The sequence below is a fragment of the Curcuma longa genome, chromosome 1 (assembly GCF_044706935.1).
Source record: "Curcuma longa cultivar G26 ecotype Majalengka, Jawa Barat chromosome 1, ITB_CL_G26_1.1, whole genome shotgun sequence".
Lineage (NCBI taxonomy): Eukaryota > Viridiplantae > Streptophyta > Magnoliopsida > Zingiberales > Zingiberaceae > Curcuma > Curcuma longa.
This window is the reverse complement of record NC_133861.1, coordinates 15,828,502-15,850,847: the sequence shown is the minus strand read 5'-3', so window position 1 is coordinate 15,850,847 and position 22,346 is coordinate 15,828,502. Positions and strand designations below refer to the sequence as shown.

The 22,346-nt window shown below is 39.4% G+C and overlaps 5 protein-coding genes across 8 annotated transcripts; 3 read left to right on the top strand and 2 right to left on the bottom strand.

Annotated features, from left to right (window-relative positions):
* Nucleotides 1–316: 316 nt before the first annotated feature.
* LOC141838180 (myosin-binding protein 7-like) lies at nucleotides 317–2,958 on the top strand. Its single transcript, XM_074725593.1, has 3 exons — nucleotides 317–1,486; nucleotides 2,672–2,718; nucleotides 2,802–2,958. The coding sequence occupies exons 1-3, from the start codon at nucleotides 317–319 to the stop codon at nucleotides 2,956–2,958; spliced, it is 1,374 nt and encodes a 457-aa protein (XP_074581694.1).
* Nucleotides 2,959–4,455: 1,497 nt separating this feature from the next.
* On the top strand, nucleotides 4,456–8,549 carry LOC141838147 (ABC transporter G family member 22-like). 2 transcript variants are annotated; one of them, XM_074725552.1, is made up of 11 exons: nucleotides 4,456–4,500; nucleotides 5,138–5,527; nucleotides 5,606–5,676; nucleotides 5,776–6,011; nucleotides 6,088–6,243; nucleotides 6,375–6,558; nucleotides 6,681–6,989; nucleotides 7,067–7,357; nucleotides 7,443–7,727; nucleotides 7,824–7,931; nucleotides 8,154–8,549. In XM_074725552.1, exons 2-11 carry the CDS (start codon nucleotides 5,158–5,160, stop codon nucleotides 8,367–8,369), a joined length of 2,226 nt encoding a protein of 741 aa, XP_074581653.1. In that variant the 5' UTR covers nucleotides 4,456–4,500; nucleotides 5,138–5,157; the 3' UTR covers nucleotides 8,370–8,549. The 2 variants fall into 2 exon arrangements, with proteins under 2 accessions (XP_074581653.1, XP_074581659.1); XM_074725558.1 differs by having other exon boundaries at nucleotides 4,458–4,500; nucleotides 5,126–5,527.
* Nucleotides 8,550–8,845: 296 nt separating this feature from the next.
* LOC141838223 (F-box protein At5g39250-like) lies at nucleotides 8,846–11,571 on the bottom strand. 3 transcript variants are annotated; one of them, XM_074725643.1, is made up of 3 exons: nucleotides 11,483–11,565; nucleotides 10,044–10,094; nucleotides 8,846–9,862 (listed from the first exon to the last, which is right to left on the bottom strand). In XM_074725643.1, the coding sequence occupies exon 3, from the start codon at nucleotides 9,788–9,790 to the stop codon at nucleotides 9,032–9,034; it is 759 nt and encodes a 252-aa protein (XP_074581744.1). In that variant the 5' UTR covers nucleotides 9,791–9,862; nucleotides 10,044–10,094; nucleotides 11,483–11,565; the 3' UTR covers nucleotides 8,846–9,031. The 3 variants fall into 3 exon arrangements, with proteins under 3 accessions (XP_074581744.1, XP_074581754.1, XP_074581736.1); XM_074725653.1 differs by having other exon boundaries at nucleotides 10,044–10,086; XM_074725635.1 differs by lacking the exon at nucleotides 10,044–10,094 and having other exon boundaries at nucleotides 11,483–11,571.
* A 271-nt stretch (nucleotides 11,572–11,842) lies between these two features.
* On the top strand, nucleotides 11,843–15,237 carry LOC141838288 (uncharacterized). Its single transcript, XM_074725726.1, has 7 exons — nucleotides 11,843–11,918; nucleotides 13,121–13,272; nucleotides 13,497–13,630; nucleotides 13,716–13,948; nucleotides 14,039–14,245; nucleotides 14,368–14,447; nucleotides 14,933–15,237. The coding sequence occupies exons 1-7, from the start codon at nucleotides 11,890–11,892 to the stop codon at nucleotides 15,202–15,204; spliced, it is 1,107 nt and encodes a 368-aa protein (XP_074581827.1). The 5' UTR covers nucleotides 11,843–11,889; the 3' UTR covers nucleotides 15,205–15,237.
* A 653-nt stretch (nucleotides 15,238–15,890) lies between these two features.
* On the bottom strand, nucleotides 15,891–22,073 carry LOC141838107 (uncharacterized). The gene is given in 10 exon segments (XM_074725512.1): nucleotides 15,891–16,200; nucleotides 16,284–18,163; nucleotides 18,260–18,873; nucleotides 19,008–19,536; nucleotides 19,621–19,848; nucleotides 20,496–20,925; nucleotides 20,928–21,187; nucleotides 21,190–21,459; nucleotides 21,553–21,601; nucleotides 21,889–22,073. Coding segments are annotated over 8 exon segments (4,218 nt in total). The 5' UTR covers nucleotides 21,437–21,459; nucleotides 21,553–21,601; nucleotides 21,889–22,073; the 3' UTR covers nucleotides 15,891–16,170.
* Between the last annotated feature and the right edge of the window lie 273 nt (nucleotides 22,074–22,346).

Here is a 22,346-nt window from a genome sequence, read left to right as displayed (position 1 = left end):
TTAGTCCATAGGTTTCGTGTTTCCTGTCTGATTTTACCATAAAGGTTCCGTCGAGATCTATCTTGCTTTGCCCGTTCGTGTTCTTGTCGCAAAAACTCAAAATATCTAGGGTTTTGAAAAAAGTTTGAACTTTGAGCTCTGCTAACTCCACTGTTCGCTCCCTCCCTCGCTCCCATTTCGATTTAAATCCTCAAAGAGATCGTTTGCCATTGCTTTCTGCCGTCGTCAATTCCCTCATTGTCGCCGGTGAACACACACCGGCACCATGCCGTAGGGGCCGGCTGTCTGCTTCCATTCGATTGCCATCTTGGCGTCCATGGATCATCGAATGGCCGCTTCCGGTACTTGGGCGTGTTCCTGCCCCTGTTGCGGCAATTTGTCTCTCCGCTCTCCCAAGCGGAAGATGGTAGTCGCTGAGCCCTCCGCCATGAACAAAGAGTTTGCTCGGGTGGAGATTGAGGAGGAGGCGGCGGTCCTCCGTGAGGCCCTTGTCGCCCAGCAGAAGTCCGTCCAGTTGCTTGGCGCTGAACTCGAGGAGGAGAGGAGCGCCGCAGCCTCGGCAGCGACAGAGGCCATGTCGATGATCATCCGGCTCCAGCGCGAGAAGTCGGAGGCCCTGATGGAGGTGCGGCAGTTCAAGCGCTTGACCGAGGAGAAGATGGCTCACTACCGGAGGGAGATCTCCGCCCTCGAGGACCTCATCTTCGAGCAGGAGCAGACCATCAATTCCCTCTCCTGCCAACTTCAGGCCCACCGCCATGGTCTCCTCAGCTACGGCATGAGTATTCCCGTTGTCCCTCTTACCGACCCGATGACACCAGACACTGTCACTTATCACGACACTAACGCTGATTTCTCATGCTACGTGTACCCTCCCTTACTGTGCAACACGCCTGACGAGGATGTTCCGGTTGATCTTGAGAAGTGCGATGATCCCAGCGAGCAGCTGCTTAAGTTTGAGGAGAGCTTCTGCGGGGTTGAACGGAAGCCAAGAAGAGATCATTTGGGTAAGGTAACAGAGAAAAGAGTGGTAGCGGGACATTCACCTCCCCAGGGGATGCATGTTAGGAAGTTGTCTCTCGATAGCTGCGCTTCGAGCCTGGAATTTGTTAAGGAGTTCCCAATTGCCAGGGGCCATGCATTTGATGGCGAAGGAAGGTATGACATGACTGATAAAATTTGTACAGTGGACACTATGCGTGTGGCAACCGAGGAACATGAGAACTCGCCAAGGGGTGTTCAAAACATGGACATGTATGGTAGTGATGCTCAGGTAGAAATAAGGAGGCTTTGCAAGAGACTGGACTCCCTTGAGGTTGATAGGGAGTCGATACGAAAGTCCTTGATTTCTATGGGTGCTGATAAGGCACAGGCAGTCTTGCTTCAAGAAATTGTTCAACAGTTTTGTGAGGACGTGGTTCCTGAGAAGAAGAGTGTCAAGAACCAATCATTTATCAGAAGGTTCTCAATCATGCTAGCTTTTAAGGTAAGGTTCTTCATTTTGATTTTTTGTTATCATTGCTTTATTAACTATGCAACTTTGGAATTCTTTATTTTATTAAAAGGTTTTCCATCTTTGATTCTTTTGAAGCACATTTCTGATGTCGTTAGATGTTCGAAAAGCAATACATGATATCAAACTTAAACTTAATGCACGAACATCATTAAGTATACGACATACCACTATTCTAGAAGAGACATAAGAAATAAAAAACAATGGAAAACGAGACACCAGCAAAAAAATGACAATGGAAAAATAAAACACCAGCAAAATTAGTTTACTGATAAAAATTATTTGTAGCTTTGGAAATTTAACTTGAATGGTTAGAATGTGCTTCTGAGTGATGATGAACCCATTGTTATACAAAGGATTTCATCTCGCCACTTATGCAGCTGCATTCGCATATGCACTTCGCTACCTTGCATTTGCCTGGCTATGCATATACAGAGAGGAATTACCTTAATTTTCTATTGGTTTTTCTAGACTGATCTAATATATATATGATGATCAATCTAATTTATGTATAGTTAATTCAAAATACAAAGAATCATCAAAATAAGAAGAGACCTTGGAACAATTCACTTGGATGAGAGAACTGATATCTTATCTTACCCAATGCAAACTCTTATCATGTCTGCAATCACACTACTGATTCTTTGTGCTGATACTCAATTATCATCGTTAAGATAAACACTTGTGTAGCGAAGACTGTTTCTTCTTTTGTTTTTGTTTTGAATTTTTACATATATTTTAAATCTTATTTATTAATTCTTTAGCTACCATTGTGATTTGAAAACTGCACACTGGCTTCTTTTTTTTTTTTGTCTTTTATTATATTCCATAGATTATATTGTTTTTGTATTATCGTTTGGTTAATGTCATCATCAAATTCCATTTATGTAACCGTGCATAGGTTTTGAATTCACTGACTATGGATGCAAGATTATGTACCTAAATATGCAAATCTTTTTAGTAACTGCCATTTGCTTATAAGTGTTCCCTTTAGAAAATTAAGTCATTTGTGTGTTTACTCGAACTCATTTTAATGTAGCATCGTCAATAAGGCCATTGAGTTTGTTCATTTATAGAGTGATTGATATTTGCTTGATAGACTGTATCACACACTACCTTTTATTGCATTCCTTTGATTATTTGCTCTCTATCATGCAGAGCGTCATGTCATTTGTGTTTAAGAGGAAGAAACCTACTCGAATCAGGTAAGATTTCATTTCCTTATCTCCGAACTTTGGTGATCTCATATTAAGGATACTGAAGATAGTCGACTTTTAATTATGTTCAGGCATAGTTTTGGGCTATCTGCCAACAACGCCGGTTTACTGCTGCTTTTGCACAAGTCTTCTCATGCGAGGAGTCAGTGGCATCTTGCAAGAATTCAAGGAAAATTTCCAACTTTTTCTGCACCACACGAGCATCTAGAGATTGACCTCAGCATGTAAATTGTCAAAATGAATATGGATCACTTCCTCCCAATCCCAGAGAATCCTTTAGTGGGTGGTTAATCTTGATCAGAAGTGTTAATTTTTCTGTATTTAAGTTATATTTATTGCTCTGTTTGGAGAATTTTCTTGTGACATTATAGTGCTTATTGAATACAACCCTTTCGCGTACAAAAATCACTATGCAGGACACTTGGCAGCCACAAGCTCTGGTTGCGATCAACAATGGAAAAGTTCTTTTTGCTGCACAGTTATGACTCTTAGATTGCTTTCAATATCTCATTTAAATCCTTGTTGTTGTTGTTGTTATTATTCTTTTGCTTAAATGAATCCGCCATGTGGCTTGATTTCAAGGGGCAAACTACAATAACCTTTTCATTCTCATGTCTCTCTTTCAAACTCTGATCTTTAGAATATTTTTCTCTATTAAGATTAGAATTTTGAGACTCTTATTTATTCTTCTGGTACTAAATGATTTCTTATTTCACTACCTGATTAATCTGTGTGCTACATGTGCCTTCACAATTGGTGGCTTGGTGCTGGTGGTTACGCGAATGGAAAATGAGCAGAGGTTGGTGTGCTGCCCACTTCAGCATTTGCAGCCACGCACTTGTTCAAGGGCAGCACCGGCTTTGAAAGTTCTCACTATTTTGATATCGATCCACTTAAAAAAAACAAAAAAAAGTTGTAGTCTTTGATGATACTCTTGAGGTTTGCTATGTTTTCTATTGCTTTCGAATTCACTTCATCCTTCTGACTTATTATCCTCCTCTAGTGACTCGGCCTTCGAGGAGATCTTTCTTCTTCCCAATTCCCACCAAACGACTAGAGGCCCGACTTGAGTGTGGGAAAGCCTACTTGGTAAGAGATGGACAGACAGCCAAAGACAGTGCCATGGCCCTTGGTCCCTCACCACGTACGTATGTAGAGCTCCCACGAACTTCCATGGGAGCTATCGATCAGTGAAATTAGACAAGTCATGTCGCAAGTCCTCCTCAAACTTACACTTAGTGCTGGTGGGCATTTATTCATCATTTGGAATTTTCACTACATCAAAATCTTGTTGTCAGTATCAAAGAAAGTGATAATTAATGGTATGATTGTTTCCTTTCCGACCTTTCTAACAATTAAAGAGTCGCTGAGGAAGTATGATTGTTTCCTTGGTCCGACCTTTCTAACAATTAAAGAGTCGCTGAGGAAGTCGTAGCTACTGAAGCTAAGATGCTAAATGAACCAAATTTCTAGGATTTTGGAAGTTCTACTTTGAGCAATAATTCATGAAGAATAAAACAGAGCTTGGACAAAATAGGTGAACTGAATATGTTTAAATTACAAAATGTTATTTATTTTAACCAGCGAAACTCAAATAATTGAGGGTATTTGTGTCACTTAGGATCTCCAATTCCCTCCATCACACGACATTATGAAATTTGGATGCAGGTGACATCTGTATAAAGGCAATGAAGAACTTGGTTGGCAGGCAGGCATTTATCAGGATTTCCATTTCTCTTCCTCATCGCCACAAATATTTTCAGTTCTCAGGTACCAAAATTATTTTTCTTTAAACGCCTGCTTGGCCTTCTCTCTTTTCCATGAGACATGCAGAAAGTTCTCATTTAACGCATTTGGTTTGCATTTAAATTGTTAAAATCGATTTCTTGCTCTTATATAGTTTTCTTCTTCTGCCTTTTTAGTAAACTGTTCTTCCATGCAGCACGCATATGACTGTAATTTGTTTTAGGTGGAGGTTTCAGTAATTTTTCAGTAAATTTACTGAAAGATCCACATCATCTTGGTGTCTAGAAACTAATTTATCATGCAAAATAGTGCAATCTAACTAGAGGGAATTTGAGGAAGTAGAAGGAATCTTCTGAAGTATTATCTTGTGAAACCTTGGTTGGCAGAGAGATTTCCTTGTCCGATTTAATATGCATGAAAGGGAATAGGCACTCAATTCTCTGGCCAACTCACTGCTGATAATGCGACAGCATCATCATGAATAGTATCATCACCAATGCACTGAAAACAACTCTAGCTCGATCACTCACTCGAGTGATCAAAGTGGCAGCCAACATCCGCATGCACTTGTGTCAGTTGCCTGCATGCATCCTTTCGTGGAAGGGATGCTCATGTTCATTTATCTATATAAAGCCTTACTGAGTCACAGACTCCATTACAGATGTGTTGAGTTGCCTGAGGATGGATTCAGCAGACGCCGGAATCAGCAGGGCCAAGTCGCTGGACTTGGCGCCGATCTCGAGGCCACAAAGTCTGAGCCCCGCAGCATCAGCTGAGACTGCGCCAATTGTAGACGGCCATGGTGGCCCAAGCTTGTCGAGAAGGTCGAGCTTTGGGAAGAAGTTGGTAGGCTCTTCGCCGGGGAAGAAGGCGGCCTACCACCTCAGAAGGACGATGAGTGGGCAAATCAAGATGGACGCCGAAGAGGTCAGCGGTGGAGCAAGCCTGAGTCGAGCCTCCAGTGCAAGTTTGGGCTTCTCCTTCTCATTCACCGGCTTCACTGCACTTCCTGAAGACATTGCCTCTGATGCCAGATATTTAAGTGGCGATGGTAAGAAAATTCTATGGTGTCATTCGTTAGGAGAGAGCCTACTTTTTATGCTACATGTGTTGAATGATTGCTTTGCAGGGATTGACATAGAGACTGGAAAATCTAGGAAAAGAATGATGTTAGAGCCAATTTATCCCATATATCTGAAGGTAATGCTCAATCAAATACTTTATGGACTTGCGAATATGGAGGTTGGAAATGGAGCAGATTCGTGTTGTTTACTTGCCATTTTTTTTTTTTTTTTGCAGTTTACAGATGTTAGATATAAGGTAATCCTCAAAAGAATAACAACTAGCACTGAGAGAGATATTCTTCAAGGAATTACAGGTTCTGCGGGACCTGGAGAACTCCTGGCTCTAATGGGGCCTTCTGGAAGTGGGAAAACTTCTCTGCTGACCCTCCTTGGTGGAAGAACCACAGGAAATATCATTCAAGGATCGATCACTTACAATGAGGAACCATATTCCAAGTCCTTAAAGGGCAGGTAAAGATTGAAGTTTCTATCAGTTCCTCTTTTTGTATGATGTCAGATCTTACGCAATGATATTAATTTTCTGCAGGATCGGGTTCGTGACACAAGATGATGTTCTATTTGCGCATCTCACGGTAAAAGAAACATTAACTTATGCTGCTCTTCTTCGACTCCCAAGGACCATGAGTAGGCGACAAAAGGAAGAGAGGGCCTTGAATATCATCACTGAGCTTGGGCTTGAGAGGTTTTTTTTACTATGATTTTAAACCAACAAAAAAAAAAAAACTCGAGTTGATTGTCACCCAAAATTTGTTTTTCCTTTCCTTTCATGTTGGGATCTTTTCATTCTTATTCTGAAATTTGATATCGATGCAGATGTCAAGATACCATTGTTGGAGGTTCCTTCATCAGAGGAGTTTCAGGTGGTGAGAGGAAGAGAGTGTGCATTGGGAATGAGATCCTTGTTAATCCATCCTTGTTGTTCCTTGATGAGCCCACATCAGGCCTTGATTCAACAACAGCATTACGAATAGTTCAAGTGCTGACTGAGATAGCTGAGGTATAATCTTGTAGGTGGTATATCTGCTATAAGCTGTAATTGAATACTATAAAAACATCAAGTGTTGGTAATGTAATCAACTGAAAAACAAGCAAAGAACACTCAACTTGAACTTGCTGCAGTCTGGCAAAACCGTGGTGACGACGATCCATCAACCGTCTAGCAGACTCTTTTACAGGTTTAACAAGCTGATCCTGCTCGGAAAGGGTAGCTTGCTCTACTTTGGGAGAGTATCAAAAGCTATGTCTTACTTTGCATCTATCGGATGCTCGCCTCTGATTGCAATGAACCCAGCAGAGTTCCTATTGGAGCTTGCAAATGGAAACATGAACGACGTCACAGTACCTTCAGAATTGGAGGACAAATTGCAGTCGAAAGAATCGGAAAGCAACACGCGAGATGGCAAGCTATCAACAGAGGATGTGCTCGAGGTAGAAGTTTCTTTGATTCTGCACTAAGTAAATATAGTCTTGCCAGAAACTAATCATTGGGTCAAATAATGGAACAGTACCTGGTGGAGGCTTATGGGACAAGAGTTGCTGAGAAGAAGAAGAAGAAGATCCTGGCTCCGCTTCCGATAAGCGAAGATCTGAAGGCCCCAGTTTCATCGCCCAAAAGGGAATGGGGAACAAGCTGGTGGCAGCAATACTCCATTCTTTTCTGGAGAGGATTGAAAGAAAGGAGACATGATTATTTGAGTTGGATGAGGATCACTCAAGTTCTTGCAATTGCAATAGTTCTCGGCTTACTTTGGTGGCACTCCAATAACAACACAACTCCGAGGGGTTTAGAGGATCAGGTAAAGAACATACTTCTGAGAACATATTGTTCTTTCATTTATCAATTCAAAAATGACAGTTTCCAGTCTGAATGAAATGTTTCAGGCAGGCTTGCTGTTCTTCATATCTGTATTCTGGGGTTTCTTCCCTGTTTTCACAGCAATCTTCACATTTCCACAAGAAAGAGCAATGCTGAACAAAGAAAGGGCAGAAGACATGTACAGCCTGAGTGCATACTTCATGGCCAGGACAACGAGCGATCTGCCACTCGATCTCTTCCTACCTGTACTGTTTTTGCTGATTGTCTATTTCATGGCAGGACTAAGACTTACCACTGAACACTTCTTTCTCAGCATGCTTGTTGTATTTCTCACCATTATTGCTGCTCAGGTTTGTTTCAGTACAGAATCTCAGATATTTGTCAAGTTTTATCAAATGCTAGTTAATCCATGCAAGCTGAATTTGATCTGATATCTGGCAAATCAGGGACTAGGGTTGGCTATTGGTGCTTCAATAATGAACATCAAGAAGGCAACTACTCTAGCTTCTGTGACAGTAATGACGTTCATGCTGGCTGGAGGATTTTTTGTCAAGGTGAGCACTCTTACAGCTTTCTGACATTATGTTTTAGGCTAACAAACCATATTAATCCTAATCACAAGATTATGAAACTTCAGGAGTGCTAAAACAAAGGTTATTTGTCACAACACATTAAATAAAGTAGGAACATAATAATTAATAGCTGGGGTTTAGTCTTCAACTGAGGTAATTAATGTTAGGCAAAATGCTAATATTCAGATGCTTGTCTTTTGGCAGAGAGTTCCTGCATTCATCTCATGGCTCCGCTATCTGTCGTTTAACTATTACTCGTATCGACTCCTCCTAAAGGTTCAATATGATCGTTTGCCACCCTCTTTCGATATCGAGAAACTGGACAATGGCATTAAAGAGGTTGCAGTGATGATCGGCATGGTGTTTGCTTATAGATTCTTGGCATATATTTCCTTGAGAAGAATGAAGCTGCCCAATTGAAACTCATGAGAAACAGTTAGAAAGTAAATCTATACTTGTTGAATAATTCTCATCCTTGGGTATTTTAGACGCTATATGATGATCTGAGATCTCTGGCAAGAAAAGATTGTAAATTTCAATTTCAAATTTTCTTTCGTAGCTATGTTTTTTCTGATTTTCATTCCTAAGTAATATCTATTATTGCTGTTCTATCTATTTCTATTTTGTTGAATTCTCTAAGTAATACATTTTTAAACAAACAAGAATTATCCAGTTTAACTATATACATTTCTATCTAATTCTCTATTAATTCAATTCTTTCAAGAGTAACTACTCTATTCTCTTTGAATTCCATTCCCTAAACCAAAATATAATATGAATAAAAATGAACGAACATGACAAATCTGGATCTATGCGAGAAAACAAAAAACATGAGATGCATAAAATTGATGATTTACCGTCAACAGATGAACTTTGGCAGAAGGTTAACATGCATGTAGATATAATTTACTTAAATTAATTAAAATGACCTGATTTACAACATAGAACAATTTATAAATGGCAGGTTTTGCTTACAGTGTTGCTATTATATTACATTGACGGTCATCTCCTTCTTACATTCCTCAAATCCAGATTGATGGTTATAGTTATTTAAAATACAGCAAAGAATGTAATTGATACGCTTATTTCCAATCGAGCATGTCGAGAAGCCACAGGACTTCATTCTCGGAGCTTGCAGCATCACAGAAGTCTATCTCGATCCCAAACACATCGTTGATTCTGAGAGCATTGTTGGCCATGAACAACAAGGACACCCATGCCCTGATTCCTGAAATGAACGGATGCCCTGGTGAAAAATGCAAGTAGTCATAAGCTAGCGCACGAAATGCATTGCCATCGACATATCCGAAGTGGGATTGGTTTACAATTTGTGCGATTTGATCTGTGTCTTTGCGACTCACAAGCACAGAGACACTAATCATCCGGCCCAGTGACAGGGAAAACCTTGGCTCGACCTGCATGATCATCTTGTAGTCATTGCTGTCCAAATGAAGCTTGAGAGTGTCAGGTATCCCTGGAGGTGGGCTCTTTATTCCTTTCAGGAGGACATTACCTGAGACAGCTTCAGAGAATATCACACTTTGCTCGGACCATAGATCAATATAGAATACCAAATCATTGAAAGAAAGCCTTGCTGGGGGAAGGGGCTGAGGAGGTTGGGGTCTGGAAAATGTCACGAAAAACTTGTGGTAGCTTATCGATGGAGGACGACTTTTGCAAATGGAAGGCCATCTTCTGGCACAAACAGACTTCCAAAAGTAGTCATCTCTAGCAATCTCTCTCCATAGTCGACATACTAGCATGCAAGAAATCAAGTCTTCACCATCAAGTAAAGGGAAAACAGCTTTCAAAACTTCACGAAATATCAAATCTTTTGTCATTGCAACTTGCTTTTAATCCAATCCTATTTTGTAATGCTGAGCAGAGATGGAGCATCAAATTAGGAATTTGACCTGCAAAGTAAAAAATAGATCAACTTTTCAAACTATAGCAAACAGATACTTGCTACATTTGAGTTCTCTAGACACATTTTAACCTCACATCTACATCCTAATCACTAAAAGTAGTGACCTAGTTGGTTCATGAACATGAGAGCTGAATCTTCAGAAGTGTTTTATTACAAGTATGGCTCACACTTGAGTTGATCTGAATTTTATTTCTGATATATCCTGAATTCCTGCAAAACTTAGAAGGAAATGAAATTTCTATCGAATAAAGTCATGACTTCATAGTGCATGCAATTCATGGCTCCAATATATGAAATTTCTGTTATTTAGTATCTTCCAATACATGTAAACAAACTATTGGGAAACAACATAGAACACTAGTTCTCTCACCTTCAATCCTTGTATCCCTCCAGCTATCAAAATGGCTTTTTACATGTCAGAGAAAAACTGATGATTTTTTAATATAATTCAAAAAAGTATCCTGTGATTCTTCGTCCATTAGATATAATAGTATAGTCCAGCTTAGTATCATGCCCACTAAAAACTGGTAGGTTTAAGAAATATTTTTCTAATTCTCTTTTACTAGTTTTCCAGCACACAACATCGTTAGGCAAATGAGTAGCATATATGAGGATGTCTTTTATATCATCATGCAAGGTAAACAGAACATTGTTTTGCATACACTTGTTAATGGCATACACTTGTATCTATTGCCTTACACATTGTTCAACAATGGAGTCTTGGATCTTGATTTTCCCCTTTTAAGTTCTACCATTTTGTTTTCCTGCCCTAATAAATGGATTTGTCTCTAGGATCACAGATATTCTCACCATAATCACTTTCTTTTGGTTGCTTATCACCTAGCTACGTATAGAAACTTGAGTGCCATTGTTTTGACAGTATCTTTGTGAATCCAAGAAAAAGGAAGTAAGCAATGATGATATATACTCTTCATTAAAGATTTCATAAGATTGCCATTAACTTGTATCTGCGATGTGAAGAGCGCTTTGCCAAGTAAAACTTGTTGGTTAGGTTAAAGCCTTTTCAACTCACCCAAAGTTTCTTCACAAAAATCTAGATCAACTACATAATTATCATCATTGTAAACAATGTAAAATCTGATTGTATTGGCACATGTTGTTTCAATTTCTGCTAGATCTTCTTGGTACAGTTTGATTAGTTAGCTAGCCTACTACACTCAATAAGGTTCTAACTAAATCCTGCTGCACCAACAGATCGCTAATCCTACTTTTTCCATAGGGCGTAATTGGTCTTTCCATCTGAATAGAACTTGTTGGTTTTTTCCATAGGGCGTAATTAGTTAGCATATGCAGTCATTTAGAATGCTTCTTTACCAATGACATGTTCTAGGTTAAGTTTAAAGCCATGCAGATTGACCCACAGGAAACTCATGTAGAGATTACATCACCGCTGGTTGGATTTACCACAAATACTTGTCTATCCAAACTCATCTGTACTTTCTGCAACCATAGCAGCACCATCCAACAGCAAGCACAGTAACAAACTTTGCAAACTCTCAGATGAGAAAATAATCAACAAGCACGCGCTATGCAAGAAGAAAAGCATATACTGGGAAAAAAGGAACGAGCAAGAAAATCCTCTTACGACGAGAAAAGAAGATACGCCAACGGAAGTAGTCGAGCGGCGACGACCGCCTGTCAACGATCGCTATCGCCGATCACCAACAATCTCTCCCGAAAGGGGAAGTTGGAACAGACGAGGCGATAATTAGGGTAAAGTACGAAGACCTTTCGGGTCGGATTTCTGAGAAGCTCCGACCTGATCCGAAACTTTTTTTTTATCGATAAATCAAATTAATTTAAGAATTTTCCTCAATAAACTGCTGGCGATACTTTTGGATTGCGATGGAGATTTAAATCGAACGGTTCCAATTGAAATTTGTGATTTTTTGTTTTTAAATAAAAGAATAGAAGTCACGCCGACTTGGCCTCCATCTGTCAAACAACGCCGTCGTCGCCGCACCTGCTTCGTCGACCACCGCCATCTCCGAGATGGATTCTCTGCCACCTCCGACGCAAAGGTCTCTCTAATTTTCGCAATTCTCTGCTCTCTTCTCTATGGTGCGGCCATGGCTCCATTGTTTCTTCCTCGGTTGTTTTCCATTTTTTTACACTGATTGGATACTTTATTTTTGTCTTATGATCTTCCCTCTTATTTCTTTTTTTTTTCCCTGAAGGATCAGTTCTTCGTTTCGGAAATACTTGGTGCTTCTGTTGGTTTTTAATTTTTCGTTGCCTCGAACTAGGTTAATATTCTGGTCGGTAAATCGAAGCACTACTCGAATAGGGTGAGAATATTTTGTAATAATTCTTTATTTGGGAAATGATAGCGCTTCTGTTGATTCTATTCTACAAACATGGAGCGATTTTTCACATTTGGATTTGGGAGGAGCATTATTGGTAAAGTTGGCTGCAACAGATAAGTGTGTTATTCAGCTATCTTTGATAAGAGAGATTAGGAAAGAGAAGGGAAAGGGAAAACCCTTATTTATCTTGTTTGGTTTGTGTAGTGTAGAAGACAAAAACACAACCATTTCTTGTTGGGTTAGAGGACAGATTGAAAATGGGTGGATGAGAAGAAAATTCCTTTACTCCAAATCCGTATCTCCTTTCCAACTACCATGAGCAGTAGATGATTTTTTAAAAAAACCTATCGCCTGTTATCTCTTATTCATCTAAATAACAACAGAAAAAATGAACATAGTTACCTGGGATATATGGCTTTAGCATTGGTTGTTTTGATGTGTAATTATAAGATAAGATCACATAAGCAAACTGTATGATTCTTTGGAACTTAGGTTCTAATGGTTTTTGTCTTCATAAATCTCCAGTTCCATAGATCTCCATTAGGGCCCCTGTTACAAATGAAACTGGATTTGTATAGTTGAGTTTTTCTAAGTATCTTCACACCCAACCAAGCATCATTTCTTGCCACAGCTCAATACTGCTCGGCATAGTAAATATTATTTATTCTAGTGATGAAAGCAGCTTACCTTATTGTACCCCATGTTATTTCCTACTTAGTATTGTATCTATATGATTGTGTCACAAGGGGATCGTAAGCTTTTCTTGGATTTCACTGTTTTCTTTTATCATGTTTTTGTTTCTGTGTACGTAATAGATAAATTAATTGGTTTTTGAAAATTTTCATTTCCCTGATAATAAAAGCCTTGGAGCAAGTTGTGAATGTTAGGTTTCTGAAGTTAAATATATTGTTAAACAGGCACAAATGCTCTGCATGTTACAAGCAATACAAGAAAAAGGAACACCTTATTGAGCATATGAAGATTTCCTGCCACTCGGCTCATGATCCAAAGTGCCCTTTATGCAAAAAACATTGCAAATCATTAGAATCTGTTAGGGAACATCTTACAGGTATTAGATTAGGAGTAGAAACATATGGATATTATGTTTTTGCATGTTCAAAATTTTATTGGGTTTTATAGGTTGTTATTCATGGAGCATGAACCTGCACTGTGTACCTTAGTTCTCTGCAAATAGATTGTAATTATAGTTATTCGCACAACCACACTTTTTACTATTTTCATTTAGGTTCCCTGCAGAACTTAGTATGCGTTTCTCTTGCAATAACTGTTCAGGTCCACTGCCAAAAGGTAATTGTGCAGATATTTTTGGAGCTAAAGGCTGCAAGCTTTGCCTAAACATCTTTGATAGCCCTGATGAACTAACTAAACATATGGATCTGTGTCTCATGGCTCCTGCTACTGCTCCTGTAAGTACGTTTGCTGCGGTACATTTTTGGTATAATTCTTCTGGATATCTGACTAAAAGCTGGCCATGTGTCTCATTTACTTGAGGGACCTATGAGCATGCCAATCATGGACAATTGTTTTCTTCCTGAAAGTCTGCTCAGCTCAGGTCTAAGTTCTGGTAACCACGACAACGAAGTGGTTGCTATGGACTGTGAGATGGTCGGAGGTGGGAGTGATGGTTCGCTTGATCTTTGTGCACGGGTTTGCATAATCAATGAAGATGAGAATGTGATTTTTCATTCTTTTGTGCAGCCTATCATTCCTGTGAATGACTACAGGTATCCAATCCAGTATCCATGAGAACTAAGGTATTATTTTGCATGCATCAACTACTTTCACTTGCTAAGACTATAAATGATGCTCTTAAGGTACGAGTTGACGGGTATATCAGAAGAACATTTGGTAGGTGCTTCACCTTTGTTAGATGTTAGTAATAAAATTGAGGAGATACTCTACAATGGAGAACCCAGTTGGAAAGCTCGGCTTGGTGGTGGAAAAGCTAGGATTCTTGTGGGCCACGACTTAGAACATGATCTAAATTGTCTAAGAATTTACTACCCTGATCACTTAATAAGGTGAAACTCTTGCTGAATACTAGCACCATGGTTCGTTAGAAGTATTGTGGCTTCTACCACAGGAATTACTTTCTTCTTCTTTTGATATATCTCTGATAGTAGTCTCATTGTTCTATATACAGGGATACAGCGAAGTACCGCCCATTAATGAGAACAAATTTGGTCAGTCACTCATTGAAGTACCTCACAAAGACATATCTAGGGAAAGTAAACTTTTTCATATTCTTTTTCGTAAGGAATAACTATGAACTTTGGCTTTTGTGCTTACTTAATTTGAGAGAAATGACAACAAAATAACTACTTTTCTGTTCTCCAAATTTTCTTTCCTCTCATTCTTCTCAAGTAGACAAGCCTTTGTTTCATAAAGATAGACTTGCTGTAAGTTGTACCCACCAGTTTAAGCAACACACTCCGTTCTATAGAAAACCCACCAGCAGTAGTAAAGGCTGAGGCTTCTCATCCTGCAATCCAGTACTTTTATGTCATTTAACATGATTAATGGCACTTTTTTTTCCTTGAAAAATGCATGGGCCTGACTGGTTCTTTGTCGAGGTAAAGATTCAGCACATTTCACTTCTGAATGTCTCATGGTTCCATCTCGAATTAGTGGAAATCAATTAAATTAATCAGTTTCTAGCTGTAGTTCAGTGTGCATGCAGTTTGTTGACTGAACTCTTGATTTTAACAGATATGAAATTCAAACGGGCATTCATGACCCCTATGAAGATTGTGTCGCTGCGATGAGGCTATACAAAAGAATGCGTGCACAATTGCACCGGAGTACACCGTTGCTGGTGCCAAATGACTGCAGTAGTATTTTTTGCAAAAGAAGAGGCAATCCTTTCGATTTGAGATTGCTCGTGGAACTGAAAAAGATGTCTTCTGATGAACTCCTTGCGATGTCAGTTTCAAGCTACAAGTGCTGGTGTCTCGACAATTTACATTGCACAGATTCTTAGCATGGTCTATTTATCTTAACTTTATGAATTATATACAGAGAACATTTTTGGTTTTATATATCTGATATATTGAACCGTCTTAAAAAATTACTTTACATAAAAAAAATGGATTTCTACATCAATGTGATTAATTATTGATAATTCTATGACTCAAGCGGTGGTAAAGTTGTTTCATAAAACATTTTGTAAATACTTAAGGGGTTAATGTACTTATTATTAAGTTAAGATATACTAATATTTTATAAAATGAATTATCTAATCCATATACAAAAGTACTTTAGTATATGAATTCTGTACTACTTGCTGGACAATATTTCTAAATTACTTACTGTAAATTTTTATGTTAAATATTTTCTCAAAAGATCTCTTAGTTACTAGCCATTAGTTAAATGGATGCAAATCAAAGATCAATTTCATACTGGTCAACATTTCAAAATAAAATGATATTTACGATACTAAAAGGCAATCACAGATTCTAAAGTGTGGCAATACATACATTGATTGAATGGATAAAGATAGTAATTAAGAGTGGAGAAAAGCAGTGGCACCGTACCACACATTCACCTAAATTAGTATTTGCTTCCTCACCTCAATCACTTAACTGAGGCCATAAAGATCTTTATGTAAACACACCTGTAAATTCAGATTCTTTTTACTATTTAGTCTCAGCCGCTCTATCATTAATATTGTTACCGGAAAATCCATATAAAAGAAGAAACCATTACAAAAGAACAAATTAAATCAGTATCACACTATTTACAGACTAAAATATCAAATTCCAATCAGCCTGGAAACAGTCATGATAAGTTACAATGCAGATATGTGAACATACATGTTTAGCACACAAGTGCCAGGTCAATGTAAAGTTTACGGAACATAATAACCTCGTTGGATTGGTCAATTTTATTCCTGCTGCAGAAAGATCCTCTGATTCATAGAGAGAACTTGGAATGGAACGGTAAATATTTACATCTTAACATACTTGTCCACATAGCCCTGCATAGAAAAGAAGACACAATAATATCATTTACAAAGATCTGAAAATTTGAATTGAATTCAAGAATGCAATATAGGCATACCATAACCAGCTTGGTCAACTTTCTCTGGGATGATTCAACATATTGGTTGATCTTTGCCTGTGTTTTCGGAATCTGACGGGTTGGCACTGATCTAGATACTTTATCCACAGTCTTCTTTACAATTGTTTTGAATGCTTCTTTGCTCATATTACCTTGTCGCCATGATGGCTTCAAGACTTCCTTGACAAATTCTGCAAGTGCAATCTTAAAAAGCTTCATTGATCTCAATTCCTTTGACTTAACTTTCTTGCCAGGTGAATGAACCTGATCAATCTCAATTTCCCCAGCACCAGTATTAGCCAGCTCAGCAGCATTGTCAGGACTCCAATCTTGTCCATCAATCAGCTGAGGACTATCATTCTCCACAACCCCCACTTCAGCATCAGTTGCTGCCTCAGTGGAGTCATCGACTACAGATTTAAGTTCACTAGCCCCAACCCTTCTATCCTCGTAGTGTGGAACATCTTCAGCCTTGGACAAGCTACTGAATTTCAAAACTGAACCCACATCAGTAGAAGATTGCCCTTGCTTTTGAGCATGAACTAACTTCTTGAGTGTGCCAGGAGAAGGTTCAATGCTATCAAATAGTGGATCATACAAGGTATCTCCTGTTGGTTCCCTGACAAACCTCCTTGGAAACTGAGGTGGGACTCCAGAAGTTTCAAGAGCATAACCAGTAATATTGGGTGAACTCTGTTCCTCTGTCGATCTGAAATTTGGTAGTGAAGGTTTTAATCTTGGCCCTATATCAGAAGCACCATAGCCAAATCTTATAGTTGCAGGTCCCTGTTCAAAAGTTGAGGCAAACGGGTTGTGGTGCATTGAGATTGGCATTTTTGGCATGGTGATGCCAGATATTTGAGATGGCAGATTGTCTTCTGGTCGAACTTTCTGAACAGATGGATCAACCAAGTTGTGGCCGCTAACAGTTGAAGGAAAGCGACTGCCTCTGTCATGTTGCCAAGCAAAGGATTTATGATGATTGGAATAAGGCAAATCCTTGACAGAAGAATATTCTTGCTTGGTAAGAAGCCTTGATTGCAAAAGATCCCCTGGCACAGACTTTGCATTAGGAAAGGATTCCCCATCCAAAGGTAATGAATGAAGATGCAAAGAACTTCCATGAGGAAATGAGCTAGGTATTTGACCTGATGATGGAATTTGAATCTCTCCAAGAACAAAAGACTTGTGACGGATGTGATATTCTCTCTGCTGTGCATTCAATATTTCAGAACCTTCTTGGCCCAGAAACTGGGCTTCACCACGGAATGGTAGATCCTGTGAAACACCCATGGGAAAATTATGCTTGTATTTATCCAAGTGTACTGGAGGTAGATGAGATGATTCTGTATGATATAAAGGACGATCAATTGATTGTGGACGACTAAACTCCCATCCAAAATTAGGCACCGATGAGGAATGAGCAAAGTCATTTCTAGGTGGAAACACATTTTGTTGATGCAATTGAGGATGCTCCATTATGGAAATGGAAGTTCTCATTGTCAATTCATTAGCTCGAGAAATAGTTGGCATATGAAAGTTTGAGCTTATGACATTTGGAGCATGAATATTTTGAGCATATTGCTCACTGGCTATTTGATGTTGACCGGGAAGGAGCATATCTGATTCAGAAAGCTGCAACTGATTGACTGTAGCTGTTGTCAGACTTGGTGTATGTTGCCGTGAAGCCAATGGTGGACTCATGTTAACAGTAGGGATAGCGAAGGGAGTATGCTCCTGAATATAAGATTGCGACTGAGAGTTATCTGGGGCAGAGAATTTGGAAACTTTAACATCTTTCTCATTTAGACATTCATCTGAGATTTGGTTCCCCATAACCTTCTTTTCATGTGATTTATTTGCCGGGCTTCCTTGCAAAACTGATCCACAAAGGAAATAAAGGAAAATGAAATTCAGCTGAAAGGACCATTAATATCATAAATAAAAATTAATATTTTGAAAAATCGAGCTATTACCTTGTTCAGTTTGTTCCAGTAAAGCAGCAGGTGAAGCCTGATATGCCACATTTTTTACCAGCTTAGAATTGCCAGATTCAAGTAATGTTTCTTCCCCGTCTCCACCACTAAAATTAGATGTTTCTGACAATTTTCTCACCTGTTGTGTGCCCAAATGAAGACCTCTTCTATTAAGGAAGTCCTGACTGGTATCCTCTTGCTTAACATCATCATGGACTTCCTTTGATAGTCCACTTTGTATCACTGAACCTGGTGAATCCTTTTTATCATTTCCATATTTTGTAGTATTGATGTTTGATTCAGCATGTTTGGTATAAATTTCCTCTGTTCCCTCTTGCCGAAGCTTGTCAAACTCATGACTATCCTTTTTCGATGCAGAATTATCTCTCTCTTGATCTGAAGCATGACCATGCACCTCGAAAGTGGAAGATTGTCGGCTAGGATCCCGGTGAATTTTATGCATAGTCTTAGTGCGAGAGAAATCAGGATGGAGAAAACGGCAAGATGCGCCATGAATACATCTGCCTCGAACAAAGTTGAAACACTCAGGCCGTTGCTCCTTATCCTTCCTTGAGAATTTATTAGCGTGTCTAAAAGACTTCACCAGTGAATGGCTGAAATAGAAATAAAAGACTCAAAGCTTTCAGAAGTCATGGATAAGCTCCATCAGCAAAGTTAGAGTATTTATACATAGCTCTATCAACCAAACAAAAGTTTGATAATGTATAAGAAATCTAAATTGTTTTACCGTGGAGAATTGTTCTTGCTGTCCCTTCGTCTAGGACTGCGGTTCCATCTGTGCCTACCTTCGTGAGGAGACCACTGGCTTGAACTCCCACACCTGGTTCCACGCCTGTCATCATATTGCATGTCTTCAGAATCACTATCACTGACACCTTCTCTTACAAGTCTTCCAAATTCATCTAGCTTTGGCTTATCAGAATCCTGTCTTGCATCCTCGGGCTGCTGCTTTTCCAGTTGGTCAATATCCACAGCATCAGTTCCAACGATATCACAATCCATAGAAGGTTCAACATTTTTTTCCACCCTATCCAAGTTTTCTTCAACAGTTCTCTGACAAATACTTGGTGATGCAAATTTCAACTCAATTTTGTTATCTGTGTGGATATTTGGTAGGTCTGCAAGAGACGAAGCTCTCATAGAACCAACATCAATCTCATTTTCCCCATCTTTTTCTTCACTATCATCTGAAGCATATCCTTGTATAAGTTGAAAGGGACTTCTATCTTTAATGAACACTGCAGGAACTTCTGTAGCTGTAACACCACCAGCAACCAAGGAAATTTTAACCAGGTTTGTACCTTGCATAGCTTGTGTAACAAAATTTGGCACATGCACACCTTCAGAACACTCAGCATCACCAGGAGACGATCTGACTGGGCTGACATCTGCGTATTCTGAAGAACTTTGTGGGATATTTGTGGAAGTGAACTTATCTTTTGTATTAGGAAGTGATTGTGAAGCATATCTGCTGCCTCCTTCATCAGCTACCTCTGTTGGTACTCCAACTGGTTCCTTCTTCAATATGTTGTGACCAGTTACACTTTCTAGTTGGCCACCATCATCATCTATAAGCCATAATTAAAGTGAACTAGTAAAACTATGAAACTCAAATTTTTATATTAATTTTAGGATGCAGCAACATCCAGTGACTTGTGTACATGCAACAAATTCTGACTTCTGATAATTTGTTTAACCAGTTTTATCTACACACAAGTAGAAACAACACCCTTAATAATAGATTCATCAAGGGAACAAGCACATATCAATCTCATGCAATAGCTGCAAAGCAATTAGACACAGGAACTAACTAGTTATATATCACTGCGTAAGAGATGACTAACTTCACTTTTATTGGCCTTGCTTCTCACCACAATTTTCCTCAGACTTGGTACAAGTGTCTGACACGAGTATGGATCTAGATGTTTTCTTTTTATCAACATAAGGACATGAGGATAAAGCAATAAAGGATCCAAATTTGGAAAACAATCTGGGATCCACTTTTAACTACACCTGAGACCAAAAATCAGGATCCCACAAGTGTAATTGAAGAATTGTAGCAATTAAAAAAAAATACAAAACAGATAAAAAGAGGATGGAAAGTACAGACTAGGATTTCTATTTAAAAAATTTCTATAATTTCACTTCAAAAGTTTTGTGCATTTTCTAATGTTAACAATATTGAAATAAAATGCTGGAATAGTTAATCTCAAACCTTCCATATCCATGTCTGATGAAGCTGGAGAACTATTTCTTTGCTCATTGTCAACGGTAATAGCTTCAAAAGGTAAGTCCTCTTTGGATGAATTTAATGATACAGAACATTGCTGGAGAGCTACTTCTTTGATTGGCTTTGGTGATGTTGATAAAAGGTTCCTAGATGATTCATCATCCCCAGGAATCTTCTTGCTAACATTAATATGCTCGCCAACAGGAAATGTGTGATCTAGAGATGAATTGTCAGTTGACTTCCCAGATGTAGCTCTAGCATCAATAGCTTCACCTTCTAAGGAGCTTCCTCCAAGTAGTATAGGAAGTGTAGAACCACTGGAAACAACTACATCATCCACGACTGGAAATGCCACTGAAGGAGGTGACGGAGGAACAGGTGGAGGCGAAGATGGGGGAGGGGGCGGGGGAGGGGAGGTGGTGGAAGAGAAGGTGGCTGGGCATCATGTCCACCAGCCACACTTCCAGAATATGAGAACGGAGCAGCATTTACTGGAAAATAACTAGGAGGCTGAGAATGAGGAATGGGTATGTGCTGAATATTAGCAAATGGAGGAGGTGGTGGTGGAATTTGGTACAATGCTTGACCCTGTGAAGGAGGTGGTGGAACATGAGCAGTACCATGGCTTGGCACAGATGGAGAGTATGTAGGGGGTTGTGGTGGATATGGAGGAGGATATTCCCATAGGCGTGCCCTATGTTTACTGGTGCAGGTGGGGGGATGTTTTGAGGCAGTGGAACTGCAAGAGCTGATGGTCCTACTTGATGAGGGAGTGGGCGGGGAGGAAAATGATGGCTCTGTGTGGGAAATGGAGGAGCATGATAGATTGCCCGAGGAGGAGGTCCAGGAGCAGGTGGCTGCACAGGAGGCGCCGGCTGGTTGGGAGGAGCGGGGCGAAATTGAGCATAGTTACCTTGGCCATACATCTCTTCAAACACCAACAACGCTTCTACACGATTTAAACAACTAGCGTTATTCCAGAAATCAATGTTTTTCTACAAATGAACTAGAAGAACACCAGAATTAAGGAGGGGAAACTGACATCAATCTTGCGCAGATATTAGCGAACCTTCCCAAATGAAAAGACAATGCTGCAGCAGAGTTAATCTATTAGTTCTGAATCAAATCTAAGCCTCCTCCGAAGGAAGAGAACAGAAAACAACAAATCCCACCATAAAGCATGTTACTCAAACAAGATTCCGCACAACCATCCATCGATACACATTTATCTTGGCTCATGTAAGAAACTAATCCAAAACCCTACCACCATATCATACTACACTAAAAATCATGCACTTAACATCAGTTGGAGCATCAAAGAACGCCAAAATTTTATCAATAATGAGGAGAAGGGAAATCCAAGTTCAACACAACGCACCTTCATGGATAGCACACGAGGTCGGCCCAGTCCGATGTCTCCGAGCAACGCCCGCGGCCACTCGCAGACGAGTAAGAGAGTAGTCTCTCAGCTGCTTGGATGGATCTCGATTACGGGGGAAGGTAAACGTAAACCCTAGATTTCCTCCTGTCGCATTCCTCTTCGGTTCAACGGACGCAATCGCTAGTTATCGTTATTTGGGGGTGGAAACCGAGAGGCCGAGGCGGGCGAATATATCAAAAGACGAGGGTTGCGTCGAACATTGTGGCAACCTAATGGCATCGACCGCCCATCGTGAATCGAACGGCTAATAATAATTGAGACAGGAAAACGAAACATGTCCTGGATAATAAAAATTGACTGAAAACATCCTTCTTATTAATTTTTTATCATCAAATTTGATTAATTTTTTCTTGAAGCACAAGTAATTTTAGCCAAATCAAATTATTTTACTTTAA

Excerpts from the sequence above, each read along its gene's own strand:
- LOC141838288 (XM_074725726.1), top strand. The coding sequence starts at position 11,890 with ATGGATTCTCTGCCACCTCCGACGCAAAG. Across the intron at positions 11,919-13,120 it reads CTGCCACCTCCGACGCAAAG|GCACAAATGCTCTGCATGTT; the intron begins GTCTCTCTAATT and ends ATTGTTAAACAG. Across the intron at positions 14,246-14,367 it reads TACCCTGATCACTTAATAAG|GGATACAGCGAAGTACCGCC; the intron begins GTGAAACTCTTG and ends TTCTATATACAG.
- LOC141838223 (XM_074725635.1), bottom strand. The coding sequence starts at position 9,790 with ATGACAAAAGATTTGATATTTCGTGAAGTTTTGAAAGCTGTTTTCCCT.
- LOC141838147 (XM_074725552.1), top strand. The coding sequence starts at position 5,158 with ATGGATTCAGCAGACGCCGGAATCAGCAGGGCCAAGTCGCTGGACTTG. Across the intron at positions 7,358-7,442 it reads CGAGGGGTTTAGAGGATCAG|GCAGGCTTGCTGTTCTTCAT; the intron begins GTAAAGAACATA and ends GAAATGTTTCAG. Across the intron at positions 7,932-8,153 it reads CTGGAGGATTTTTTGTCAAG|AGAGTTCCTGCATTCATCTC; the intron begins GTGAGCACTCTT and ends GTCTTTTGGCAG.
- LOC141838180 (XM_074725593.1), top strand. The coding sequence starts at position 317 with ATGGATCATCGAATGGCCGCTTCCGGTACTTGGGCGTGTTCCTGCCCC. Across the intron at positions 1,487-2,671 it reads CAATCATGCTAGCTTTTAAG|AGCGTCATGTCATTTGTGTT; the intron begins GTAAGGTTCTTC and ends TCTATCATGCAG. Across the intron at positions 2,719-2,801 it reads AAGAAACCTACTCGAATCAG|GCATAGTTTTGGGCTATCTG; the intron begins GTAAGATTTCAT and ends AATTATGTTCAG.